At 51.7% G+C, this 18,867-nt stretch overlaps 7 protein-coding genes across 7 annotated transcripts; 5 read left to right on the plus strand and 2 right to left on the minus strand.

Annotated features, from left to right (window-relative positions):
• Positions 1-737: 737 nt before the first annotated feature.
• Positions 738-2,092, plus strand: ECO1 (ESCO family N-acetyltransferase; the record flags this gene model as incomplete). The annotated part of the gene is made up of 2 exons (XM_041681981.1): positions 738-769; positions 871-2,092. The coding sequence occupies 2 exons, from the start codon at positions 738-740 to the stop codon at positions 2,090-2,092; spliced, it is 1,254 nt and encodes a 417-aa protein (XP_041548869.1).
• An 875-nt stretch (positions 2,093-2,967) lies between these two features.
• Positions 2,968-4,641, plus strand: AKAW2_80909S (uncharacterized protein; the record flags this gene model as incomplete). The annotated part of the gene is made up of 2 exons (XM_041681982.1): positions 2,968-3,007; positions 3,116-4,641. 2 exons carry the CDS (start codon positions 2,968-2,970, stop codon positions 4,639-4,641), a joined length of 1,566 nt encoding a protein of 521 aa, XP_041548870.1.
• Positions 4,642-5,541: 900 nt separating this feature from the next.
• Positions 5,542-7,239, minus strand: AKAW2_80910A (uncharacterized protein; the record flags this gene model as incomplete). The annotated part of the gene is made up of 1 exon (XM_041681983.1): positions 5,542-7,239. The coding sequence occupies one exon, from the start codon at positions 7,237-7,239 to the stop codon at positions 5,542-5,544; it is 1,698 nt and encodes a 565-aa protein (XP_041548871.1).
• A 410-nt stretch (positions 7,240-7,649) lies between these two features.
• On the minus strand, positions 7,650-9,498 carry AKAW2_80911A (uncharacterized protein; the record flags this gene model as incomplete). Its single annotated transcript, XM_041681984.1, has 4 exons — positions 7,650-8,809; positions 8,868-9,189; positions 9,257-9,296; positions 9,353-9,498. The coding sequence occupies 4 exons, from the start codon at positions 9,496-9,498 to the stop codon at positions 7,650-7,652; spliced, it is 1,668 nt and encodes a 555-aa protein (XP_041548872.1).
• Positions 9,499-10,510: 1,012 nt separating this feature from the next.
• Positions 10,511-11,622, plus strand: AKAW2_80912S (glycosyltransferase family 8 protein; the record flags this gene model as incomplete). The annotated part of the gene is made up of 3 exons (XM_041681985.1): positions 10,511-10,556; positions 10,618-11,053; positions 11,142-11,622. The coding sequence occupies 3 exons, from the start codon at positions 10,511-10,513 to the stop codon at positions 11,620-11,622; spliced, it is 963 nt and encodes a 320-aa protein (XP_041548873.1).
• A 1,102-nt stretch (positions 11,623-12,724) lies between these two features.
• AKAW2_80913S (uncharacterized protein) lies at positions 12,725-13,690 on the plus strand (the record flags this gene model as incomplete). Its single annotated transcript, XM_041681986.1, has 2 exons — positions 12,725-12,795; positions 12,916-13,690. The coding sequence occupies 2 exons, from the start codon at positions 12,725-12,727 to the stop codon at positions 13,688-13,690; spliced, it is 846 nt and encodes a 281-aa protein (XP_041548874.1).
• Positions 13,691-15,210: 1,520 nt separating this feature from the next.
• AKAW2_80914S (translation initiation factor 2A) lies at positions 15,211-17,569 on the plus strand (the record flags this gene model as incomplete). The annotated part of the gene is made up of 5 exons (XM_041681987.1): positions 15,211-15,235; positions 15,364-15,433; positions 15,506-15,577; positions 15,643-16,060; positions 16,133-17,569. 5 exons carry the CDS (start codon positions 15,211-15,213, stop codon positions 17,567-17,569), a joined length of 2,022 nt encoding a protein of 673 aa, XP_041548875.1.
• Between the last annotated feature and the right edge of the window lie 1,298 nt (positions 17,570-18,867).

Raw genomic sequence — 18,867 nt, forward strand, 5'->3', positions numbered from 1 at the left:
CCAGTAACAGCTGAGGCGTTTGTGATTTGAATCTTTCATCTGCTTCACATTTCTTTGGCTGCCAGTGAGTGTGGGTGTTCCACACGTATCACCTTGTTCAAAGTACTTTTCAACTAGTATTCGGAGGTGGTTGGTGGTTCTGAATGAATGAACCTTCATTCATGACTCTGTTGTTGCATCCTGCGGACACGACGCCACCGTGGGTTATTTTCATCATTGTTAGTTATATAGCTGGGATGTGGGGGGGAGCAGCATCATCATCAGCTTAGAACTTGCTGATACACGGGAATATCAAATTATTATAAAAGAAAAAAAAAAAAGGAAAAAAGGGAATAAATATCAGCTGCTGCCTCTGCTGATTCACACTCTCATCCGTGTCATCATCATCATCATCATCATCCTCATCATTCATCAGCTGGTGAGTAACTAACTAACTATATAAAGGGTTAAAAAACGAAAAGGCAGTAATATGACTGAATGTGGTTTAGACCAGTGATTCTCACGCGTTTCCCGTCGATCGGCGACCGCCAAATCCGCCCTTCCCAATCCATAATAATTTCCTGGCATTCCGTCAGGCAGCTCATTCCACTGCATCATCGATCGGCTCTCCCTGCTTCTCTCGATTTCTTCTTCCTCCTACTTTCTCCTTCCTACCTCCTACTCTTCCATCTAGAATTACGACCACTGCCATAAATGTTTTACCTCGCTTGAATGCCTCTGGTACATCAGAAAGGGAGATGCCGTGGACTGTGACAAACTCATTCAAGCGGTACGTTGTTGAAATCATGCCCCTGCTCCTTAATTCCCTTATCCCTTGGTTGCCGCCACTCCCAACTAACACGCTCCCCTCTTGATTTTTCCCCCACGCAGAGGTCTCATGATGAAAACTTACGGACGGCCACTTTGGCGCGTCTACGACGATGACCAACGGCCTGCCGCCAAAAAACGACGCGTCCAATCCGGCAATGATTCCGACGAAGCCGAAAATAGCATCCAATATGCCATCCGCGAGTCTTCCGCCGCCATCATGTCCAGTCCGTCGCGTCGCAATTCTATTCTTCTCTCCGAAGGCACGCAGGAAGATGATCTGTCGACACCCCCATCTTCTCCCCCACCGCGATTAAGCCCCCCTCCCGCCAATACGCGGAAACCCACGTTTGCCTTCCTGAAGCGTAAACAGTCCGCCACCAAGGATGCCAGCAATGGCACACCTGTCACGAATGGCACCACCACCACCATCAACGGCACCACCAATGGCACCCCACTCACCGAAGTCAACTCTAACAGCGTGCGCGCCTCGGTGGACCCGCCCAAGAAGAAAGCGCCGCAGCCGCAGCAGCCGCCGGTCTTGAAACAGATGCAGATCGACCTGGGCCACGAAGTACGGAGGACGTGTGCAACTTGTGGCATGGAGTACGTGCCGTCGAACACGGAGGATGCGGCATTGCATAAGAAGTTTCACGATATGAACTCCACAGGGGTAGATCTGGGGAAGGCCTTTATGCGGGCCAACGCATCACGCTGGGTCTACGAAGCGACACGGTTTGACGAGGGATATGTGGTCATTGTGGATCGCAAGGCATCGCCGACCGCGAAGAACCAAGCGAAGAAGGTGCTGGAGGTCATTTGCAAGGAGCTGTCATCCCCGACGATCGAGGATGAGGTTCTGTGGAGTCAAACGGAAGCGCCCAAGCATCTGCAACAGAACGGAGTACCGGAGAAAGTGGACCGGTACAAGGTGTTTCTGCACATGAAGGACAGTCGATGTGTAGGGGCATGCTTGACGGAGCGGATTTGGGAGTCACGGCCGGTCAAGAAGTCGGCCGTTTCGGGCAATGGACCGGACTCGTCGGTCACGGTGGGAGAGGAAAGGCACCCGGCCATCGTGGGCATTTCGCGCATATGGACATCGGGCTCTTCACGCCGGAAAGGTATTGCCATGGATCTGTTAGACTGCGTGGTGAGCAACTTCATCTACGGGATGGAAATCCCCAAGGAGCAGGTGGCGTTCAGCCAACCGACCGAGAGCGGCAAGGGGCTGGCGCAGTCATTCTTCGGCAACGAAGAGTGGCATGTTTACGAGGAAAGCTAAGACGACGACGATAGACTACGGAAAGAAACAAGAGATTGCATTTGATTTCTTTTTGCATGGTTAGGGACTGAAGGGGGGAGGGGGAAGACCGACGGGCGGACATTGTTTTCGTGATACACGGGCGAGTTGATACCCAGGCTTTCTCGGGCATTGACCTTCGAGGGAGGGCTTTACTCTTGTGACGACCATTTGTGATTGCACGCGTTCATTCGATATCTTTCCTTTTTATCTTTCTCATTTCTTTTAACTGACTGTATAACTGGAAGAGGTGTTTATTGGGAGGGTCCGTCGGGTTCCGCGTGGCTTGGTATATTCTTCGACTACCGATCTACCATTCTTCACTGTACCATATATATCCTTATTTCTTCTTTTTGTTTTTTTCATTTCTTACCCCCGATATTATTATCTCTATTTTTTTCCCCCCCATTGATCTATCCATGTTCTCTTTTGTTTTCAATATGTGGGTGTGAGAGTGACCGTGAATATGAGGAGTGAAGAGAGGGCAAATACGACCCAGGCAGAATGCAGCATGTGAGAACTACTATTTACCGACATATACTATACTACTATGTATGCACATCTAGTAGTTCATAGTAGTCTATGAACCTTGTAGTGGAAGCCGCGGAACCTTGAAAGTAAGAGCCAAAGGGAACTAAACTAGGACTAAGGAGTAGTAACTAATTAAATACTAAAAAGTAAGGTTGTGGCCGAGAGTCTCTCTTTCTCCAGTTGTTGACTTGCTTGTCTTCCGCTACTTGCCCTCTCCGTCTCTCTCTCTCTCCCTCTCCCTCTTCCCTTCCTTCCCCCTTCTCTTCCATCAATCCTCCTTTCCTTCTTCCTTGCTCTCATGGTCAGTGCTGCCCTTCTCCTCCGCGATGTCTGGATTAAATCCTTTCCGCCCTAAGAAGCCCGAGAGTGAGTCCGTCCGGCAATTCCGGTTCCTGCGCACCGTTCGTCGCGTGCTGGTCGGACGAGATGGACGGAGCTGTCCCTGACCCATGATGCTGACCTTCTCCATCCCAGATACCACCTTCGCTGCTCCTGCTCCTGCTCCGGCACCTTCTCTACCTCAGTCTCTGCCTCAGCCCTCCTTCACCTCGTATCCCTCGAAACCCGCTCCCTCCGTGACCTTCCCTTCCACCTCGTTCCGCTCTGTCCCTCGAACCCCTCCCGCATCCTTGACCCCGGATCCCGACGATACGGCCTCCTCCGATGACCAGTCTACTTCAGACCCCTTCCACCAGCAGTCGTATGCGACCGATGACGATGGAGAGGCGGAGGAAGAGGAGGACATTGATGAATTAGATTCCAAACGCACCTACCAGGTCGCTCACCCACCTTCCCGGGACGATGATCGCTCCCTGCCATCGATCAGGACCGTTCCAGACCCAGCCTTATCCTCCAGGAGATCCGCGCCGCCCGCAGCCATTACGCTCCCAGCACAGAGGAGCACCCATGATCGTCCAGTAGACCCGGAACAGGCTGGCACACCTCGCGAGAATGCGCCCGTAGCTGGTTCGAATGTGTCGACGCGTTCATCCACGTCTTACGGAGGCACCCGGACGCCCGACAGCAGCTCCACGGATGTATCTCGACCGTCCGACCTGCGTATTGGTCCAGCTACTCGAGCTGGGTCGGGCTTGACCCCATCATTAGATCCTAGTTCACGTCCTCTTGCCAGCCGTCCAGGTAACAGGGACCGGGTACCTCCGCCTCCGCCCAAGAGTCATCATGGGAAACGAATCGCCCCTAGCCCTGGTATCACACCCTCGTTCGCCCAAACTACCCCTAGCAAGACGACCAACCGCTTCTCTTTCCATGGCTCCCCATCTGAGCCATCATACTCCCCCCGACCCTCCCAACCAGGGTCCGACTACTTCTCCGCAAAGCCCAAAGATGAGCCGCGGTCGACTGAGCAGTCGGCGGAGTCCCTTCGGCGGAGTCAATCGCAGCACAAGCGACCGCCAACTCCACCGCTAAGCCGACGACACAGCCAGATGAGACGGTCGAAGACCACAATGTCCAAAGTCAACCCATTGCGGTTATCCATCCATGTGGCACAGGACTCAAGCGCGGCATCATCGTCATCATCTCCGCCGTCCAGTCCAGGCGGCTGGTCTCTGAACCCATCACGAACTCGAGAGTCTCGCGCGGGCAGTAATCCGTCCGAGGAGCCCATGCATACTGCGACCTCAACCCTGCGCCCGGAACCCTCTGCAGCCGCACCAGTGTCGCCCACAGAAATGTCACATCCGACGTCAACAGGATCGTCGACGAAGCGGACTTCGCTTTACAACCCACTTCCCCCACCTCCGCCGCCGCGACGCTCTCGCGGATCCAGCAACCACAGCATTGACAGCACTGGTCAGAGTCTCCGATCGGGCAGACCAGCCGACGAGACAACAGCGGCACCAACAGCGCCAGTAACACAGGACGAATTCGTCCCACATCCATCAAACGCGCATGACATTCTGGCCGATTTGACCCGGTTACAGAAAGAAGTAGACGATTTGCGCGGGCATTACGAGAGCCGAAAGGCCAGCCAATAGGCCCAGCCCAGTATGGGGCTTGGCTTGGCTTTGTTTTTATCCTTATCTCACTTATGTTCTGCAGCAAGAGCGAATGAGCTCCAAGATAGGCATAGGTATCGTAGGGAGTGAGAGTGACTGAAAGAGTGTACATGGGCACGTGAACGTGAACGAGTGATGAAGCATAGCGCTTGGTTTTGTTTGGTATCCCTTCCTTTCTTGAGTAAAGTATATGTTTCTGTTGGGTCAGTGAGGTATGCAAACTATGCATGTGTTGTACTATTCTTGATTCAATCTCGAGAGACTTTGGTCAACTCCTTTTGGGCCGGATTGGATCCGTGTGGTGGCCATAATCACCAGACAAGAAGCTTGACTGCAGACTTGCACAAAGTGTCCATAGTTAGCACGTACTACTACTAAGCTGGTAGCAGTGCTCTCCAGCGCAAACTATTCAGTTGTTTCATGAAAGGTATGCATTGTATTGGATATGGTTGATCAATAAATCAATCACTGAGTTGATAGAGTTCAACAACCCATAATGAATACTAGCAGAGTAGCCCATGTATATGATACTACTATAGTCACACAACTAGGTCACTGATTTCTTACACTTTATATGAGTTAATAGTCACAGTTACTACTAGTGCTACATCTACTGAGTACCAGTAAGTATGACACCCTCAATTCCCTTCTCTGTATATCGAGAGAGAGAGAGAGAGAGAGAGAAGTTGAGCATGCTATCCCTTCACAGGAGGATAATATACTGGATATAAATCTGACTACTTAAAAACAAGAATGGAAATGGGTTAGTTACTCTACCACTCTATTTCTCTGTCATGATAAAAATCACCACCACGATATCAATAACCGCAAATAAACCCCTCTAGAAAGATTCAACAAGGAAAAGAAAAAAATAAGGTATCATCCCAAGTACAACTCCAACGGCAAATCATGATACATCTGATAATCCAACTCCACACTCCATTCCAGAACAAAGAACTTGACTAGCGCCACAACAGCCATGGAACTTAACTCTCCCCTCTCTCCACCTACTTCTTCTTCTGCTTCTTCCACTTGCTGGTGAGGAACTCTCCAGAACATGGTCTCATCGAATGATACTATACTATCTAACCCATCACCAGTCCTTCTTCTTCTCCGCCCCTCATACCACACTGCCGCTATATCCGTGACGATGCGCACTGCGTCCCCGGAATTGCCGCTCCCGGCTAACACGGCACCCGCGGCTAAGTCGGCCATGCTGCCGTTGTGGACGAACTGGGCGTCCCAGCCGCGAGCGATGAGATAGTCTGCGTGCGTGGAGACGGTGGTGCGGAGGGTATGGGCGAGTTGGGCGCGGTAGTGGTTCATGCGAGGTTTGGCGAAGGCGAGGAGGATGTCGCGGAGGCCGCGGTGGATAGACCATGAGAGGGAGGACCATGGGAGGTAGTCGAGGCAGGTGTTGAGAATGGTGGCTTCGTGGGGTGGGATGTGTAGGGTTACGGAGTGGGTGGTAGTGGTGGTAGTGGATTGGTGGCGGGGGTTGGATTCGGTACTGGGGAGGGATAGAGTGGTGAAACTGGAATGTAGCTCTGAAGATAGGTCGTAGGCATTGTCCTCGGTGACTGGCTTCATTAATAGAAGATCGACTTCATTGACGTTGCCTCCAATCATGTTGTAGAGGTGTCTGCTGCCGTGGGCGCCGCCAAAGCCTCGCACGATGTGTTCGAGAACCCACCTGCCTGATGCTTTGCGGCCGGGGAAGGCGCATTTGAATGGTGGAGAGGACGCGGGGCTTTCGATGACACCGGCTAGCATGCGCAGACAGCGGTCGACACGGACTTCAAAGGTTGGAGGGTAGACGTCTTTGTTCAGAGTGTGCGAATCGTGTGCCGCGAAGTGGACGTGTGCGGCGTCGCCAATGGGCCATTCGACGTACCATTGTCCGCAGTAGGAGGCGTATGCGGCTCGATGGCCAGATGCGCCGCTGTGTCGAAACACTGGTCGAGCGTTGGTTACGGTGAATAGAGCCATGAGGGTTGCGCGAGAGATGACCGTGCAAGCGGTTAGCTTGTGCTTGGTGAGAGGGCCTCGAGGGAGGCTATCCCAGGTTGGCAGCTGGACTGGCGGTTCTCCCGAGATGGTCACGACGTGCTCAGTCTTGACGGGGCTTTTGGTAGAGACTAACGAGCCGGTCTGGGAGGGCTGTTCCAGGGTGGTAGAAGATGGATGAATGACGTTGAGCAGGATAGACCATGCAGCCTTACCTGTTGGCTGCGCGAGTGGCCGCCGACTGACATGAACGGTCTTTCTGCCACAGAGCCCGCATGGCAGATTGGCGTTGATTACAGGCCCGACAAGAGGGGGCTTCACGACTCTATACCATGGTACATGTGGCTGCCAGAACCGCCAGCGGCCCAGGTGTTGTACATCTCGCAGGGTGTGGAAGGGGTCAGTCTGATCGATGATCGTTCCGAATTGGGTGACAATGGAGCCCAGCCCTACCACCGTAACGGCGAGAGAGAGCCAGGTAGCCACTGTTGACGAGACATCCATTCGGAGGCTAAACCCAGCAAGCAGCTGAGCGATGCTACTCTTGACTGACATCGAAGGCGAGCTCATGATCTCTGGAGGGGCCTGGGATAAGTATGTTTGAGGGGATGGTGAAGGGTTGCTGCGCTAATGCATCTGAGCGTCTGGGCCGCCAACCATCGACCGCCGTCGTCGCAGGATCCGAGTGGATTCCGGCTGAGAACACCATCGATGCTCATCTCCGCAAATAGAATGCATGCTGATTGTGCTTGGATTCCCTTCACAAGGCTTTCCAGCGTCTTGCATGATCGCAATAATAGAACGATGCGATTCAGCTCCTCCAGCTTTGAGTGCCGCTACGATGCTGCCAAAACCAGTGTGTTGGCAGGCACATGAAGGCCTTGAGTGGCCTCTGAGAATGAAAGATGGCGAGTACCAAGATCTATGTGATTTCTAGTCCCAAGTGAGGTCCCGAAATTGTGCGGTGGCCATCATGCGTTCTACTTTCTCCTAGACTGCTCGTGGAGCCCCATTGTCAGGCAAGCTGCAAGAATGGCAGCACATCCTCCAAGTCTCATGACCCAGCTTGTGCTGGTATCCCAAGGCTGTCCCCGTGGCTTCTGCAGTGCCTTGAAGATGAGGCTGCCTATCGCACTGGAAATGATCTGGGGGAAGGAAATAGCGACATTATGTAGACCAAGGACGACACCAGCTTGATTTACTGACTTTTCTTCCGTCCTTCTTGGTTCGTCAGATTCCTGAACATATGGCAAGATACTTGCTCCTTCTACTTCGCCGGATCTCTCTCGACGATGTGCCGGTCTTCCGGGGTCCTCTTGGGCAATCTCGGACGCGATAAGGGCATAGGGTGCCCATGCTGTGACAGCCCAGGCAATGCCAATTATTCCAGTCATCACCGACGCCTGCCCCGGGGAGGAAACAAAGAACGTGCTGAACATGCAGATGGCAAATAGACAATGAGAGAGGAGCCATGCACGGCGTAGTGATAAACCAGGGATCCTCAACTTCAATCGAAAGCTGCTTGAACTGGTGTTCGCTTCAGCTGCCATTTGCCTCTCCGAAGGAACCACCAGCATTGGCAGGATGATACTCGCTGCAAAGGACACTAGTGCATTCACAAGCATCGCTAAAGTACCGATGCGTGTAGCATCCTCCCATACCTTGTTGATCTCATCGTCCGATAGATCTTGATGCTTTTCAAAGATAGGGTTCACATACAACTGCCCTATGTAAGTGGTGGCGTAGAACAAGAACGAAAACCACCCAAACCATGCTGCAGCCTGAATGATGTAGACCTGGCGAATGCGCAAAGGGAGGCGATGAACTGATTCTTTAATGGACTGAAGCAATGACACAAACCCTAGACTGGCAGGTGAAGACGGCTCCATACGCGGATCCTTTTCCTTGATATAAGCGCAGCCGATGGATAGAGTGATTGCTAGTGAGACGCTGGCAATTACGCTGATCCCTTTGAATTGTGTATTTCCGAGGAATGGAATAATGTTCGGCAGATTCAACCCGCCAATGATGAAGCCGAAGATGTTCCCTGCGCTGACGTGACGGCTTGCCCAGGCATTTGCCGCTTCCTGCTGATGAGCGGGGGCATTATCAACGATGAAAGCCCGGGTAGCTGCTTGAACTGTGACAGGACGTCAGAATTATGTTACAGGAGAGTCAAGATAGAGTGAATATCATACCAGTGTTGATGGCAAAGTCTTGGCAGTACATTAAGAGCGTTGCAGCCACGATGACTGCAATTTCGGTTTCACCTGCCTGGGCATCAAGGCCAAACAAGCCAAATAGGCCACCCACTAATTCTCGCACCCACGCCAGAGCTAGCAGGCAGATAGCCAAGAGTACGCCACCGAATACCATGAACGGCTTTCGCTTGCCCCAGGAGATTTGGCAATTGTCACTTCGGATGCCAATGTAAGGCTGCACTAGAGTGCCTGTAAGGGGCCCTGCAATCCAGACAAAGGCAAGCAGCGCTTTGCTCATTCCTAGAGATAGAAGATACGGCTATAGGATAAGCGATGTTGATATTAGCTACTGATACTTGCTTGATTTCTCGAGGTTTACAACTTACTGATCCACTGGAATGCTGGATCGAATAGACAATCTGGAGACTGAAAAAACGGGTCAATGAGGACAATGAAGCAAGCTCTTGCCATTGAGTACTCACCCTCCCATGGCTAGGGTCAGTATGAAGAGGTATGCGCTGCTTTTGGGTGCCTCATCAGGGGTGGAAGCACCTGGCGGTATATGCGAGTCTGGCGGCACCCATCCATCGCGGATGAGAGGTTCCGCCTCGTTGCTGCGCTCCGTCATGAGAGCAGGAGATCGGGCATCTATCAGTCTCTTTTGCTAGCAGTGAAAGAGCTATCCAACTTCAAAGCAGATGGAAATTAATAGGAATGATAGCTGAGAGGGTGGAATCGATAAAAGGAGGTTGTTTACTTTCTCCGGGCTCGGGGGCGGAGTAAAGTAAAAGTAAAGTAGAGCCATTAATATCCCCAGGCATCAAGAGGATTCCATGGACGGGACTGACCGCCTGATCCCGAATAGGCAAAGATCTGTTGCAATTACCATAACTAGTAGTTATTTACATGCAGCAAATAGACTGGTTTCATGATTAATATTAGATCGAATAGTGAGTTAGTTATTGAGAAATGTGTCTTCTGTTTGTGGAGCATGCTTAATGCATGTTAGTAAGCAAGATGATGCTGTAATTGCTTTTGTCCGGAGAGTACTGTACTGTATGTAATGAGTAGTATGTCAAGCAGGCTAATTTGGATGTGTTTGATAAGAACCGTAGTAAGTAGTAGCAGTGGAGAGTTATCATATCCACCTATGGGTAAGACGCTACATTGCCTTTCTCATTTCTCGTTTATCGTTGGTGAAGGACACCTTCAGCCGCGGGCCCACTCTTTCGATAGCAGGGGAATATACATCTAGATAATAATATCTATCTACTATGCAGTACTAACTCAATATTAATATCTAAAGCTTCGAGATTTTTCCATGTCCGATCCCTGACTAATGGTGTCATCGAGATAAGGATGGTGAATATCACTAAGACGAAGCCGGTTAGGCTTCCGTGATGATTGAGAGGTTCCCGATGACCCGAAGTCATCAACCGCGTCCTCAATCCCCACGTCCCTCGCTCCTTCCCCTCTTCTGACTTCTTGCTGTTCAGTGCGTGACAGAGTCGTCTCCGGAACTGCAAGCGCGAGTATCAATTCGCCATAAGTAACCCAAGGCAGCTGTCCAGCGTGAATCCCCGTGTTGCAAAAACTCTCATTCGGCGACTCGGTTCTAAAGCATCTATATTCTTCCGGCCATGGCCCACAATACCAGTGCCCCCCGCATAACTGATGCGACAAAAGGTACTGTCCACAACCATGGCACTAGAACTCTTCGAGAGCACTCATAGCTAACACATCTCAGTATGGACAACTCTAATTACAAACACTGCCTACCTGTCGGGGCTACTGACCCTGGAATACTCCCTCCGTAAAGTCGGTTCGAAATATCCGCTGATTGCTCTCTACACGGACTCCTTCCCGGCGGAAGGTCATGCTGCTCTTGATGCCCGTGGAATCTTGAAGCAGCGTGTCCCTTATCTTCTGCCTTCAGTTCCCAAGGACTACGTGAATGATGTGCGGTTCTATGACTGCTGGAGCAAACTTACGCCCTTCTCTCTTGTGGAGTATGAGCGCGTTGTGCAGCTGGACAGTGACATGATGATTCTCCGCAACATGGATGAGTTGATGGAGCTCGAGCTAGACCCTCCAGCCCTGGCTGGGACAGGGAACCGTGTTTTTGCCGCCAGTCATGCTTGTGTCTGTAACCCGCTGCAGAAGCCGCACTACCCTCCTGATTGGTATGGACTATCCATCTTTCCATTCCCGAGTCCTACGAGGACACAACTTATCCGACAAGTAAACAAAGACTAATGCACCATTGTCCAGGATTCCATCCAATTGCGCATACACATCCCAGCATGCCACCCCGGATGTCGCGCAAACAGAGGGCGCATCACCCACGGCCGGGCTGGGTATCCCCAACGGCGGTCTCCAGGTGGTCAATCCGTCCCACGAAGTCTATGATAAGATTCTGGCGCAGCTGTCCTCATCTGCGACCACCAACTATGAATTTGCCGATCAATCCCTGCTATCAGATGTATTCTTTGGGCGATGGGTGGCGCTGCCGTACATTTACAATGCGCTCAAAACCATGCGGTGGGAGGGGATTCATGATGCGATCTGGCGAGACGAGAGCGTCAAGAATATGCACTACTTGCTCAACCCCAAACCGTGGGATGAGAGCGAGGCTGTCCGGTCGGGTCGCGAACCTCGCTCAAGCCGGGAAGCGCCACACAGCTGGTGGTGGGACATTACGGAGGAGAGAGTGAAGGAGGAAAAGGCCAGAGGGGTGGATGACAACTTCTAATTTTTTTTTTCCATCTTATTTTTCAACTTATGTTTATGTTCCCCTTTCTCGAACAAGTGAATGCCGCAACGCCATCACAGTACATTAGACCTGTCACCATACGAAACCAATGCCACAATAATAGAGTCATTCTTCGAGGGTCCAGATGGAACGGGAATGCAAGTATGGCGTACATTCATTCCAGGTTGGGGTGAGAGGGGTGTAGTGGGAGGCTGCATTCGGAACCCGACCATTCAGGCTCCCAGGTGTCGAGCCCCGCGCCTGATGTTGATTGGTTGGTGAAGTGCCAGCGGCGGGTGTGACGTCAGGGGCTGCCGGGGAAGACACTAAACTCGTTTGGGACCATGGCAGAGAGTGAGTGAGTGAGTCGAGTTCAAGCATTCATCATTACTAGTACTACGGAGTACTGGACTAGTCACAATCACCTCCAGGGGGAAATGCCCCCTCCGAAACCGCGGGGAACTGACGATGGCTTTCCGAAACATCCACTAGAAGACGCCTGGAATGGACCTGCATTGAGGCTGGGAGATTGTATTCTAAGAAAAGAAAACCAAAAAAAAGAAAGAAGGCGAATCTGCTTCAGATTGAAGGTTTGAATGAATGGTGCTGGCCCACCGACAGCCTCACTTTCATCACTGACCCGTTCATTCATTCATTTACTTCCCTCCTACTACTGCCACTACTTCTACTACTACTTACCCTCCTGTTACTATTTAGTCCACATTACTACTACTACTACTACCACCACCACCAAGCTGGCTTTGGACCCTCCGCACCCAAACTTAAAAAAACCCCATTGCGATCTCCCAACTCTTACCACGGATCCCCCCTGTCTTTTATTGTTACGCGACTTGGTTCATCATAAGTAGACCAGCCAATTCACTGCCCCGCAGATCCATCCGTCTCTTCTCTCAAACCATCTTGTTATTTGCTTCCCTAGTCTTTCGCATCCAGATCGACACCCTTACCGCTGCATCTCCTTGAAGGACCACACCCTCATTATATCGCGCCATCTACCTCTATCGTTTATTGCATTTCACTTTGGGCAGACGTCCCTACATTTTGTGAATATTCAACTTCAACCGAGCTTTATCAGGACAAGATGACTACTCCCACTCTGATCAATCTCCCTCCCCCGCCATCGGACCCAGTGACTCCATCAGACATGGGACCGTAAGTTCCCCAGCTTGTTCAAGCTTTCATTCTGATTGTGTCATGCAGCTTTTCGCCTTTATCTTCATTTCTTTAGTACCATTATCAGATCAGGCTGACAAGAAGTTTGCGACGCACTAGAGGGACCCCGAACTCCGGCACGACTTCGTTGTCGGCCTTGTCTACAACCGCCATTAAAGATGGCCATCAGGGTCAGCCTCTTCCCCACGGTCGTCACGCCCACCACTCCCATTCCGCATCTGCTACATCCACTACCACGCTGGAAGCAGAACGCGCCGACCGTATCTCGCGTCTAGCAGGCCTGGAACGAGTGGCCACGGCTCGAGCGGGTGGCACTCCACAGCCCTCGGGCATGATGGCAGGGACTCAATACCCCGGCTACTTTGACAGTGGCTCTGGGATCAAAGAAAGAAGTACGGTAGGTAGTGCCAGTGCGACAGGCAGCGTGGGCGCCCGCACGACCTGGGCCAGTGGCAGTGATGCCTTCGATGCAGACCGAATGAGCGAGTACCCGGAGGACGGGACGTCCAGTGTAGGCAACTACAGCGATGAAGGCGACGCTAGCCTGGTGGCATTCGGCGAAGGTGCCAGTACCATTAGTGGACCAACTTCACATCCGCTGCTGAACCGAACATCATCGGGACATCGACCTACCTCGTTGGGCAGCCCTGGAGTGAGCCGTGCGAGCGCATTCGCATCCCACCATCAGCAACACTCTGGGGAGGGCGCGATGCTGCTGTCGACCCAGTCGCCGACCGGATCCGTGACACCAGAACCTACGCAAGATGCGCGGATGGTCGATGGGATGACGTTTGACTCGGATGTGATTGACACCACGGTGAGGACCCCGCGATTGGCCACTCCCGCTCAAGGTGGCGAGCAGCCGACTTTTTGAGTTACTAGTTTGCTTTCTTTTTGTAAGTGAAAGAGGGAGACAGACAAACAGACAGACAGACCGATGGCAATAAGGTCGGGTTGTCAAAAGGATAGGATTACGGGCGTTGCTGCCAAATATTTCCAAGCTTCAGTTAACTTCAAGGGTTTTTCGGCATTGTAATTGTACGGAAAAAGAATGGACATGTTTTTGCTGGACAGGGGGGAAAGGAGGATATGATCATTATTGGCGAGGGAGGCTTTTGTGGGCTCTGGTCATTTATTTTACATGGTTCTCTAGGGCGAGAGAGAGAGGCAGAAGTCGGGATATCAATGAACATTTACTTGTAGAATAGTTAGCTAGCAGCGAGTCATTTGTTTTTATTTAATTTATTTATTTATTTTTTTTTTCTTCCAGGTTACTTTGTGCAGCAATTGAAAATGCCCACCAGCCAGTCTTGACGAAACTACGATGATGTTAAGTTAATTGGGATTAGATTAATCTAAGCATTACGGGTCCAACGAGGAGGATCTCCATCCCGACCGGAGCAGGACCAGATTGACTCCAACAGGCGAATCGGGGCGAATCTTCTTTTCCTTCACAATTGCCAAAAGTCTAGACTCCCGGGATCTCTGTTGTTTGTTGTTCCTCTAGCAGTTGCTTCCATGTATGGCAGTAAGCATAGTAGTCATCTTGTTAATCTGAAAAGTAAATACCCAGTCACTGCAAGTAGTAACAAATTAAGAAAAAGTAGTAGTTGGGGAAGAGAATAAATGGAGGCGAAAAACGAGCAACATTTCAACTGGAACTTGGTGAACTGGGGCCGAGATCGCCCAATGGGGAGGGGGGATTCCATCGCGGGTCCCCCTTCAGCCTTTCACTCCCTCAGTCTGGCTTCTCTCTCACTCTCGGCGCCTCTTCTTCCTCTTCCTCTTCTCTGTCTCTTCCTCTCTTCTTCCTCTTGTCACCTTCCCCACCCCCTTCCAACTTCCTTTTCCCCCTCCTCCTCCCTCCAACCCCGACTGTCTTCCTGTCCCTGTCATTGCTGGCATTGACTTGTCAAGCATCGAGAATTCCCCCTTTGGAACCGGAGACTCGTACTGAGGTATTCGTTCAATCCCGCCAAGCTTCGCTGCCATCCACTTTTGAGTCTTTGTGTGTGTTTGTGTGTTTCGCGGCACTCCAGACCACAACTTCTCGCCACGCTTTCAACCTCCCAACGGCCAATATCTTACACCTCGTCCACTCTCAATCTATCCTTTCGTCTTCGTTATCTCTACCCCCCGGTAGTAAAATTTCCGTTCAGTCTTCCCGCTGGAACACTTCCGAAGACTATCCGTGCAATTTTTCTGCTGCCCTGTTACACACTACCTAAGTGGCGGGGAACGTTTCTCTTCTTCTACCACTAAGATCCTGGGTTTTGTGATATTCCCTGGTTCGTCGCATTAGCATCGTCTGCGCGCGCGCCTCTAGCTGCTCCCGTGGCTTTTGTGAATACGTGTTTCGTCCCACCAGAGTGAAACGTTGAGAGACATTTCGAAATGGCAGCTCCCACTCAGCTTGCTTGTGAGTCTACCTACAATTTTATTCTTCGTTCCATCCTATAATAGAGGACTCTCGAAAAAAGAAAACATCGCTTTACTTCTTTCGGGGAATTTTCTTTGCTGTTCAAGGGCAACTCTAACTAGCTACAGACCGTACGGTCAAGGGCGTTGGCATCTTGGATGCGGCCCCAGTTTATGAACCTTTGTCGGGGTTCGAAAGGTATGTAACGTCTAATTCGTTCGATACTTCTACTCCGAATAGCTTGCTAATCTTCTGATTTTCTGTTTGCAGACCCGAAGGAAACCTTCGCTGTAGCGCTTACTCTCCCTGCGGCCGGTATTTCGCATGGGCATCCCCAGAGAAGTACGTCAACCGACTCTCACTCAAACCAATAAAGGAGGAAAGGAAACTTACAAGTTGCTTACTAGGGTCACCATCGTCGATCCCTCTGTCGGACATGTGGTCTCGACCATCGCTGCTGATAACGTTTTCGAGCTGGGATTCTCGCCCCTCGGAACCTACCTGATCACCTGGCAACGCTCTTCCAAGGATGCCAACGGCGATGCGGTCAAGAACCTGAAGGTCTGGCAGGTCGTGCAGTCGTCCGAGAACGGCGATGTGGACACGCCTGTGGGCAAGTTCGTCCAGAAGTCGCAGACGGGCTGGAACCTTCAATACACCTCCGACGAGCGTTACTGTGCCCGGGTCGTTACCAACGAAGTCCAGTTCTACCAGAGCGAGAATCTGTCTCAGGTCTGGAACAAGTTGCGTGTGGAGGGGGTTGCGGACTTTGCGGTCGCTCCTGGCAAGAACCACTCTGTGGCCGTCTTCATTCCTGAGCGCAAGGTACGTATGGTGCACTTGTTTACAACCCCGGTGAGAGTATCATTATTCCAGAGCTAATACATGGCTGCTTAGGGACAACCCGCTGCTGTCAAGGTCTTTTTGGTGCCTCAGTTTGGAGCCCCCGTCTCGCAGAAGACCTTCTTCAAGGGCGACAAGGTCCAGCTGAAGTGGAACGAGCAGGGTACCACCCTGATCGTACTCGCGCAGACGGACGTGGATCGGTCGGGCAAGAGTTACTATGGCGAGACCACTCTCTACCTGCTCAGTGCTGGTGGTGGCTTCGACTCTCGTGTGGACTTGGATAAGGAGGGACCTATTCACGATGTGACCTGGTCTCCCAACTCCAAGGAGTTCGGTGTGGTGTACGGCTACATGCCCGCGAAGACCACCATCTTCAACTTCCGTGGTGTGCCCAAGCACACCTTCGCTCTGGCCCCTCGCAACACCATCCTCTTCTCGCCTCACGGACGATTCGTGCTGGTGGCTGGTTTCGGTAACTTGGCCGGTCAGATGGACATCTACGACATGGACAAGAACTTCCACAAGATCGCCACCGTCGAAGCCTCCAACGCCAGTGTCTGCAACTGGTCCCCCGACGGTCAGTATATCCTGACGGCCACCACCAGCCCTCGCCTCAGAGTCGACAATGGCATCCGTATCTGGCATGTCAGCGGTGCTTTGATGTACAACGAGGACATGAACGAGCTCTACGATGTGTGCTGGCGCCCCCAGTCGCTGATCCAGCACCCCCTCGGCGATCCGTTCAGCCCGCTTCCGACCCCCCACCCCTCCGCCGTGGCGTACCTGAGCACCAAGAAGGCTCCGGTCAAGCCGGCCGGTGCGTACCGGCCTCCCGGTGCCCGCGGCCAGCTCACCCCTCTCGCCTTCAAGCGTGAGGATCAGGGCGGCGCGGTCTTTGTCCGGGATGGTGCCAGCGGCGGTGCCACCGTTCACACCACGAACGGATTTGGCCGGACGCGCAGACGTGAGGTGCCGGGTGCCGAGCCGGCCGAGGAATTCCTTCCTCCGGGAGCCGCTCCTGGAGGTGGAGTCGCTCTGCCCCCTGGTGCCGACCAGCCGGAGAAGCTGTCCAAGTCCGCTGCGCGCAACAAGAAGAAGCGTGAAGCCAAGAAGCAGAAGGATGGTGAGGACGAGCCGAGCCCGGACCGCCGCGGCGAGAAGGGTGACAACCGTTCCAAGGGCCAGAATGAGCGCAAGAACGGCGGCCAGGCCAATGGAGCTCAGGCACCCAAGGCCAATGCCAATGCCAATGCCAACAACGCTGCTGCTGCCGCTGCTGCTGCCGCCGCCGCCGCAGCAGCCGACGCGAGCGGTGCTCACTCCGCGCAGGACAAGAAGATTCGCGGTCTTTTGAAGAAGATCCGCGCGATCGACGAGCTGAAAATGCGCCTTGCCGGTGGAGAGAAGCTCGAGGATACGCAGATGAAGAAGATCCAGACTGAAGAGTCGGTGCGCAAGGAGCTCGAAGGTCTGGGCTACAATGGATAGAGCAGAGGCACCCATATCCTATTGGGTCATGGATCTGGATTACTACTAAACAGCATTTCAATCAACACCCATTTGGAAATATGCGCACCGGTTTCTGTGCTGTTGGCGTTGCTCCCTTACACTATATCATGATTTCTACTTTTCTTTTCTCTTCTTGGCTGGCTGCCTGTATGAATTGTACATATTGTCCAGTGGCTCTGGCTGGTCTGTTTGCTGTGACGGAGTATTATCTTCTCTGATCTGATTTGGATGGATGTCGATGATATAGCTTTCTGGTGTGTTAGAACTGTGTTCAGCGAGGGATGATATTAGCTATTTTACCCTGTATATCTGTATATACATACACCGAAAGAGTCAAAAAGAAAAATAAAAGAGAAGAAGAAGCGAAGAGACAGGAACGATGATTCTTAGACCTTAATTTTCCTCCGTGCATCACTCAGTATATGATAGTAGTAGTTTAGTTCTGTTCCCATCTACCCCAATTACTCATATGAGCATAGGCTCTGGGTAGCATTCAATATATATTAAACAGGTAACTAATTTGCACCTGATTGAATCCATCATCATTATCCTTACAAGCTTTTCTCCTTTGGCTGTCAGGTGGGTTGATGCGTGGACAAAAGTGTATATGTTTTTGGAATGCTCCTACTCTACGATTATCCTTGACAATGTTTTTGCAATCGAAGTATGAGGTAAACTTCAATATCTAGAAGCAAACTAATTCATACTAGTTATCCGTTTCTAACCATAGCACATTCAATATCTACATCTACAGACAGACTTATCAGCTACACTAAAACAAACACAAAACACAAAAACAAATAAATATGTTCCCACCAATTCAACCCCCCTTACCCAAACCCCGACCCCCAACACCAGCAGTCCCTAACCCATCCACTCGTATCTGATACTGATGTAGGTATTTCCATCCAAGCTCCATCCAGATGAAGAGATACAGAAGCACCTCTCCATCCCTGCGAGAACGCATGGACAGGGAAAAAAAACAGACGGATAGATCAGTATCGAGTCACGAGGGAGAGGAAGGGAAAGGAGCAGAGGGCTCAATCTGATGTTTGAGGATGGGGTGGTTTTCTGGGTTATATGATAACTCGGCTGTGGGGAGGGTTGATTGCTTGTCCTTTAAGAGATCCTAGAGGACGAAGATTGGATGATGGGATGTGATGGTTGATGTCTCGCGACCGATACAGAGCTTATCCTTTCGAACCCGGCTCCCTTCTTTCTCGCACGATAGGGATCGTGGGAGAGGAAGGGTGGGAGGGAAGGGATTTCAAGGCATG

The sequence above is a fragment of the Aspergillus luchuensis genome, chromosome 8 (genome assembly GCF_016861625.1).
Source record: "Aspergillus luchuensis IFO 4308 DNA, chromosome 8, nearly complete sequence".
In the NCBI taxonomy this organism is placed as follows: Eukaryota; Fungi; Ascomycota; class Eurotiomycetes; order Eurotiales; family Aspergillaceae; genus Aspergillus; species Aspergillus luchuensis.